The sequence below is a fragment of the Oncorhynchus gorbuscha genome, linkage group LG08 (genome assembly GCF_021184085.1).
Source record: "Oncorhynchus gorbuscha isolate QuinsamMale2020 ecotype Even-year linkage group LG08, OgorEven_v1.0, whole genome shotgun sequence".
Classification (NCBI taxonomy): Eukaryota; Metazoa; Chordata; class Actinopteri; order Salmoniformes; family Salmonidae; genus Oncorhynchus; species Oncorhynchus gorbuscha.
The window spans coordinates 36,431,433-36,440,119 of record NC_060180.1 but is presented as its reverse complement, the minus strand read 5'-3'; the positions used below and the strand labels follow the sequence as shown (position 1 = coordinate 36,440,119).

At 45.2% G+C, this 8,687-nt stretch overlaps 1 protein-coding gene across 5 annotated transcripts in view; it reads left to right on the top strand.

Annotated features, from left to right (window-relative positions):
- Positions 1–1,113: 1,113 nt before the first annotated feature.
- Positions 1,114–8,687, top strand: part of LOC124041567 (phosphatidylinositol 4-phosphate 5-kinase type-1 gamma-like) — a 22,054-nt gene continuing 14,480 nt past the window's right edge. For 2 of the 5 annotated variants that reach the window (XR_006839965.1, XR_006839966.1), the window contains exon 1: positions 1,114–1,307. Coding sequence is in view for 3 of the 5 variants with exons in the window: in XM_046359293.1 (XP_046215249.1) it covers positions 1,178–1,307 (130 nt within the window). In the remaining 2 variants the exon portion in view is untranslated. Of the gene's footprint in view, positions 1,308–3,294; positions 3,713–8,687 lie in introns of those variants that run through there. The other 3 variants (XM_046359293.1, XM_046359291.1, XM_046359292.1) reach the window with 3 other exon arrangements.

Here is an 8,687-nt window from a genome sequence, read left to right as displayed (position 1 = left end):
AGAGTCACTTGCAAAATCATTGGGGGCCTCCCGGTCCGTAATTCGACCATTATTACTACACGTTTAGATAGCTGGCTAGACTAATTTACCAATCTAAAAAATGTTAGCTAACATGGCTAATTGAGTGACTGTCAATGGCTGACATAACAGGAGAAGAACTGCTGATGCAGAACCAAATTTAGAAATTGCACAAATAGAAAATATAAATGTATATATATATTTTTTTAATTAATCCGTGGGCCTACAAAAGGGGGGCCGCGGACTCATTCTTGTTGTAAAACCCTCCTTGAAGTCATACTAAACGTTGCTAAAGAAGAGTTTTAGTTATGGAAGTTAGCTTAGCTAACTTGTGGTACCTAACCTAACCCTTGTGCATGTTGATAACACTGTATCAGCTCAAACATTGTGGCTACATGACACTAACCAGGTTTCCTCCATCCACATTTCATGGATGGAAACAGGATATGCCGGTACAATTATATAAATGCTGACAGACAAATTCTTTGTTCGGCATGGTGGGATCTCTGTGTGGGTAAAATGTACTATGCAAGAAATGGCGGTGGAAATGCCTTTATGCACAATTATTGATATAATAACCATCATATCGAAATAAACTTGGAGTCACACAAAATCTTGTGTGTTCCTCTCATTACGTCTTTGGAAAGCATGCAGTTTATGAGGCTGCAGATTAAATGAGTTATGCTGAACTTCACAGGGTAGTGAAAGTGCACGCGATGACCTTGATGCTACTTTCCTATTAATATCAAGGGTCCTATTTTTGTGACATGATGTTTGATGCTTCCTACTCAGCATGAGATGTCCATGGACAGTGGAATTACGGGCGATATCCGGTCTGTCAGTCATGGCCTCTATCTCATCCAAAAATAGTAGTTCCAAATTTGGCTATGTTAAGTCCGTCCATATTTGTCCAAATTTAGCTGAAGATCAGCCTGACTGCTGGCTTGCTGTACTATGAAATCCACGAATATAATCATAAATTGAATATTTAAAATTATAGTGGCTCTATGGAAATATCAACAACAAAATATTAATCAATTTTTTTTTTTTTACAAATTTGCCTGTATTCATATGGGTGCACAATATTAACAAGTGAATTTATTAACAATTTGAATTCGGTATTTGAATCGCCATTTGCTTCTGTGGCACGAAAGATGTGATGACAAGTCATTCGGGACATTTGCTCCTCTCACGGCCACACGCCCCACAGCGACAACTTTCAAAAACCGAATCCAAAAGAGGACTGGTATACAGTACATTGAAACTGGTGAAACGGAAGATCACATCAGGTATAATAATCATGATCTCCTTTGAATCATTTTTTTCTCTCTCACTATATTTACTATTTACTTTCACCATCATTTACTATTTACCATCACAATAAATCCATTATTTATTTTTAGACAGGTCCAAAGAAACATGATTTGAAGAAAATGTAGTTTATTTCAGAAATTCAGAATTGTCCTTATGCCCTGATCTGATGATCTGATCTGGCTATGCCATATTGCTGTGGGCTACACCAGTTCATTTAGCAGACAAGATTTGCTTAGAAATCCGTGGCATTACTTTATAGTATGAAGAATGCAACTGAACATCGCTGAATGAAATAGAAAGGATATTTTCTTAAAACGATATGAAGGAGTGTGCTCATATGGCTGTTCTGTGTTGAGCGGTTAACAAAGGAACAGGTCCTCCTATATGCTTCATTTAGTTATTTATGTATCTTTCATTGTGATACAAACAGTGGGCTATATGTTTTGATTTTTAATACATTCTAAGGCTGCATGATGTGACATTGATGATGATTGTTTTTTAAAGTTGCATGAAATACATGAGCTCTACTTAGTTTTTTTCTGCAGACTGCACAAACTTTGACAAGACAAGCTTGATAATGCCATAAACTGCAAATGCGTTTATGCCTGCAATGCTTTCATTATAATGGTGGATATTTATGGTGAAAATGAGCTTCCCCAAACGACACATGCGCTGCGTATACCATTTAGGCTCTACACCTGTTGTAAAGTGGATTTATGTGCTTAATTTGAATAAGTTATTTGGCAACTTTAGTAATACAAAACTTGCCAAAACATACAGGCCTATGGGATACGCTACATTAGGTGTGCGACTATAATTGGAAAAAGTCGCAAAAATAAAGACTTGCACTGTTTCTTGCCTTTTACTGCCAACAAGCTGGGCATCATTCACACGTGATAATATATCATTCACGAGTGATAGGCTAATATAGTCACCCATCAGACTATTCTTGATTTAATCCCGTCTTTACATATACTAAATAATAGGTAGGGGCGAGGAGAGGGACGGAAGAAAAAGTGTTACATTGATGCTATTGACCCGGATAACTGGTTGCTGCGGAAAAGGAGGAAGTTTCACCTCAGAGAGGCCCAGCCCTCGAGCTCCATCAGCAGCAGATGAATATGGACAGTGAACGTGTTAGTGCATCGAACCGAATCGCATCGGTTTGTTCTCTAATCAAACCGAGGTTCAACGATTTTTTTTTAACTATCGTTCCAAGTATCCAATCGTCTTGAAAGGGAAAGATGCGCGTCCCTAACGCGACACAACTGATGTAGCTGCTAACACACTGAACCCCTTGTCAAAACCCACCCCAACCAAGATGAGAATGACTGCCCCCCCCCCCCCCCCCAGAGCACTGAAATTAATGTCTAACACACATTTACGTACCAGTGTTATTTCATGACAATCCGAAGGTGTTTATTGTAATTGCATTTGATTGAATGAAGAATAAACTGAAAGCTACTGACATTGTGTGGGTTTACGGTCTGCAATTGTAAGCCGCCTTACAGCACACACTTATTGTACAACTCAATAGTGACAGCTACGTGCTATAATGAAAGAGCTATTTTATGACAGTGTTGCTGCAAGATCTTTACTCTGTGTGTAACAGAGTGTATCTTTATTTTCCAATTCGGAACGGAAATCCTTCTTGCTCCTCAGTAGGCTACCCATCCCGGCAACATTTAGTGGACAAACATGCCAAATTAAATTACGAGTTGATTTCAAATAGACTGGATTTCTGTCATTCTACATGAGCATGCCAACCAAACCGCAAGAGGAGAGAGAGATTGATGGAGAGAGAGAGACAGAGAGAGACAGAGAGAGAGAGAGAGAGAGAGAGAGAGAGAGAGAGAGAGAGAGAGAGAGAGAGAGAGAGAGAGAGAGAGAGAGAGAGAGAGAGAGAGAGAGAGAGAGAGAGAGAGAGAGAAATGCTCCAATGACATGCACGACAGACTCTCCTACGGGAATGACGCAGCCGCCGCTGTCATGCAACGCTGCTAGGTTTATAAGGAGCGAGGCGAGCAGTTGCCTAGGTTATAGCGGTAGTATATCCGACAAGGCAACACCAATAGGCTATTGTTTGTATTCATGGGCGTACAATTACCACGATGAAAATAAGAGTGGTGTTGAAGAAATGCCGATGAGGCCACGTATTGAGCCTATTCAACGTGATGTCAGAGTGTCCTGTAGGCTACATTTCGCATTTGCCCTTGCATCAACAAAGGACATTATATCGCGACGCTTATCCTGGAATTGTAAATGGATGAGACTGCGCCAGCGGGGGAGGCCGGGGGAGGCATGCCCACATCGGGGGCGGGTAGATCGGACCAGATGGATACGGCCGGTCTCTCTCTCAAGCTGCATTCTGGAGAGATGGGTTCGTATGTCTGGGCTTTATTATGACACTAGTTTAATTGACTAAATACATTTGCATGAGAGCTTGTTCAGGACAGCGCTGGCAACGTTCGACGGGGAGTATAAGGGTTCATTCAAGTTTTGGTCAATTATGGTTTGTCTCAGTAGACTAAATTATCTGTCAGTTTCCAGACCTAAGAAATTATTTTTGGTAATAGGCTTATAACTAACCAAGATGGTCATCCTGCTATTTCTAAAGACAAGGACAAGCTGCCAGCAACCACCAAAAGCAAAAGCCTAATTAATTAATGCAGACATTGAGCATTCAGAAGCTGACCTAGTCCTGATTAAAATGTACAGCATGCATTAGTTGGCAGGCAATGTCCAGGGCCTGACTATGTGAAACAGGTCAAGACAAACTGTCTAGTTCGGAACCCAATTATAGGTAATGTCTGCCAGTCTGTGGCATCGGATCATGGTCAATTTCTATCAAAATGAGAGGGAATCGGGCCTCCACAGTCAAGCTCATGATTGCATCTGTCTGTGATCTGTCTGTCTGTCTGTCTGTCTGTCTGTCTGTCTGTCTGTCTGTCTGTCTGTCTGTCTGTCTGTCTGTCTGTCTGTCTGTCTGTCTGTCTGTCTGTCTGTCTGTCTGTCTGTCTGTCTGTCTGTCTGTCTGTCTGTCTGTCTGTCTGTCTGTCTGTCTGTCTGTCTGTCTGTCTGTCTGTCTGTCTGTCTGTCTGTCTGTCTGTCTGTCTGTCTGTCTGTCTGTCTGTCTGTCTGTCTGTCTGTCTGTCTGTCTGTCTGTCTGTCTGTCTGTCTGTCTGTCTGTCTGTCTGTCTGTCTGTCTGTCTGTCTGTCTGTCTGTCTGTCTGTCTGTCTGTCTGTCTGTCTGTCTGTCTGTCTGTCTGTCTGTCTGTCTGTCTGTCTGTCTGTCTGTCTGTCTGTCTGTCTGTCTGTCTGTCTGTCTGTCTGTCTGTCTGTCTGTCTGTCTGTCTGTCTGTCTGTCTGTCTGTCTGATTCTTTGATCGTCATCTCCACTATTCGTCATCTCCACTATCTTATTTAATCGTGGGATGCCGATTAAGGTATCCCGCCTCACCGCGGAAGACACATTTCAGTTGGATGCAGTCATTAGTACAACTGACTAGGTATCCCATATTTCCCTTTATATTATAGATCAAACTAGGAAGCAATGTCTTTGTCATATAAAAATGGGTGGTCCTTCTGCCTCAGCTTTACAGTTGGTACTGAATGCATTTACATTACATTTATGTTATGCTGGGAATGAGGACCCAAAAGCGTTAACGAAAACAGAGTCCCAGGGACCATCCTGGATAAATCAAGAGAATGTATGCACACATGACTGTAAGTCGCTTTGGATAAAAGCGTCTGCTAAATGGCATATAATATTATTATTATATTATATTACAATTAAAGATGAAACACCAGGAAGCAGATAGAAACTTAATACATTGTGTTGAATTATAAATGAACAAAAATGCCCTGAGCCTCTCTGCCTCAGCTTTACCTGAGTGTACACTGAATGACATTTACATTACATTTAAGTCATTTAGCAGACGCTCTTATCCAGAGCGACTTACAAATTGGTGCATTCACCTTATGACATCCAGTGGAACAGCCACTTTACAATAGTGCATCTAAATCTTTTAAGGGGGGTGAGAAGGATTACTTTATCCTATCCTAGGTATTCCTTAAAGAGGTGGGGTTTCAGGTGTCTCCGGAAGGTGGTGATTGACTCCGCTGTCCTGGCGTCGTGAGGGAGTTTGTTCCACCATTGGGGGGCCAGAGCAGCGAACAGTTTTGACTGGGCTGAGCGGGAACTGTACTTCCTCAGTGGTAGGGAGGCGAGCAGGCCAGAGGTGGATGAACGCAGTGCCCTTGTTCGGGTATAGGGCCTGATCAGAGCCTGGAGGTACTGAGGTGCCGTTCCCCTCACAGCTCCGTAGGCAAGCACCATGGTCTTGTAGCGGATGCAAGCTTCAACTGGAAGCCAGTGGAGAGAGCGGAGGAGCGGGGTGACGTGAGAGAACTTGGGAAGGTTGAACACCAGACGGGCTGCGGCGTTCTGGATGAGTTGTAGGGGTTTAATGGCACAGGCAGGGAGCCCAGCCAACAGCGAGTTGCAGTAATCCAGACGGGAGATGACAAGTGCCTGGATTAGGACCTGCGCCGCTTCCTGTGTGAGGCAGGGTCGTACTCTGCGGATGTTGTAGAGCATGAACCTACAGGAACGGGCCACCGCCTTGATGTTAGTTGAGAACGACAGGGTGTTGTCCAGGATCACGCCAAGGTTCTTAGCGCTCAGGGAGGAGGACACAATGGAGTTGTCAACCGTGATGGCGAGATCATGGAACGGGCAGTCCTTCCCCGGGAGGAAGAGCAGCTCCGTCTTGCCGAGGTTCAGCTTGAGGTGGTGATCCGTCATCCACACTGATATGTCTGCCAGACATGCAGAGATGCGATTCGCCACCTGGTCATCAGAAGAGGGAAAGGAGAAGATTAATTGTGTGTCGTCTGCATAGCAATGATAGGAGAGACCATGTGAGGTTATGACAGAGCCAAGTGACTTGGTGTATAGCTAGAATAGGAGAGGGCCTAGAACAGAGCCCTGGGGGACACCAGTGGTGAGAGCGCGTGGTGAGGAGACAGATTCTCGCCACGCCACCTGGTAGGAGCGACCTGTCAGGTAGGACGCGATCCAAGCGCGGGCCGCGCCGGAGATGCCCAACTCGGAGAGGGTGGAGAGGATGATCTGATTGTTCACAGTATCGAAGGCAGCCGATAGGTCTAGAAGGATGAGAGCAGAGGAGAGAGAGTTAGCTTTAGCAGTGCGGAGCGCCTCCGTGATACAGAGAAGAGCAGTCTCAGTTGAATGACTAGTCTTGAAACCTGACTGATTTGGATCAAGAAGGTCATTCTGAGAGAGATAGCGGGAGAGCTGGCCAAGGACGGCACGTTCAAGAGTTTTGGAGAGAAAAGAAAGAAGGGATACTGGTCTGTAATTGTTGACATCGGAGGGATCGAGTGTAGGTTTTTTCAGAAGGGGTGCAACTCTCGCTCTCTTGAAGACGGAAGGGACGTAGCCAGCGGTCAGGGATGAGTTGATGAGCGAGGTGAGGTAAGGGAGAAGGTCTCCGGAAATGGTCTGGAGAAGAGAGGAGGGGATAGGGTCAAGCGGGCAGGTTGTTGGGCGGCCGGCCGTCACAAGACGCGAGATTTCATCTGGAGAGAGAGGGAGAAAGAGGTCAGAGCACAGGGTAGGGCAGTGTGAGCAGAACCAGCGGTGTCGTTTGACTTAGCAAACAAGGATCGGATGTCGTCGACCTTCTTTTCGAAATGGTTGACGAAGTCATCTGCAGAGAGGGAGGAGGGGGGGGAGGAGGATTCAGGAGGGAGGAGAAGGTGGCAAAGAGCTTCCTAGGGTTAGAGGCAGATGCTTGGAATTTAGAGTGGTAGAAAGTGGCTTTAGCAGCAGAGACAGAAGAGGAAAATGTAGAGAGGAGGGAGTGAAAGGATGCCAGCTCCGCAGGGAGGCGAGTTTTCCTCCATTTCCGCTCGGCTGCCCGGAGCCCTGTTCTGTGAGCTCGCAATGAGTCGTCGAGCCACGGAGCGGGAGGGGAGGACCGAGCCGGCCTGGTGGATAGGGGGCATAGAGAGTCAAAGGATGCAGAAAGGGAGGAGAGGAGTGTTGAGGAGGCAGAATCAGGAGATAGGTTGGAGAAGGTTTGAGCAGAGGGAAGAGATGATAGGATGGAAGAGGAGAGAGTAGCGGGGGAGAGAGAGCGAAGGTTGGGACGGCGTGATACCATCCGAGTAGGGGCAGTGTGGGAAGTGTTGGATGAGAGCGAGAGGGAAAAGGATACAAGGTAGTGGTCGGAGACTTGGAGGGGAGTTGCAATGAGGTTAGTGGAAGAACAGCATCTAGTAAAGATGAGGTCGAGCGTATTGCCTGCCTTGTGAGTAGGGGGGGAAGGTGAGAGGGTGAGGTCAGGAGAACAGACTATATAGAGTGTATAGGCAACAGCGCCACAGTTTAGCCTATATTACAATAATCCTTGAATATAGGAAGAACACCTTGTACCAGATATGTATGTAAGCAAACGCACAATTGTAATGGAAGAACAGAAAACTGTCTTAGTCCTTCATAGTATTCTAGTCTGTTACAGGATGTCTATTACAGAACCCAGAACCAAATCTCTCACGTGCGCTGGCCAGCTACTCAGTTTTTGATCCTGTCACAATAGACTTAGTTACAATGCTATTACTCTGGTATAACAGCAGTATAATGTAAGTGGTCTTTATTTAAAGATGATAAGACAAGAGTCTGAGGTGAACTGGAAGCAGTATGTGTGTATGTGTTACAGATGGATGGTTTGGTTCATGTTAAACCATCAAGCTGTACTCCATCTTCTGTGCTTCCTGTCAGCGAAGCTGTTCAAGCAGAGTTGAACACTGCACACACACACACACACACACACACACACACACACACACACACACACACACACACACACACACACACACACACACACACACACACACACACACACACACACACACACACACACACACACACACACACACACACACACACACACACTTGTGCTTTCCTCCTTTGTCAAACCTAGTATGAGGGAATGAACAGTACGGAGTAGGAACAGTGAATTTCAATACCATGGCAGATTCCCTATTGCACATGGAGTAAATGGAAATTGAATGGGCAACAGGGGTGTTTGTGTTCGTAGTTGACACACACATTTGATTTGTACAACATAATTGACTGGTTTTCTTAGCAGTTCTTCTTGCAGTCATTTCCCTATTGAATTTTTACAGTTTCCCATCTGTAGAGAAGCAGCAACTCCCCCAACGCACACACACGCACACGCACACGCATACGCACACGCACACGCACACACACACACACACACACACACACACACACACACACACACACACACACACACACACACACA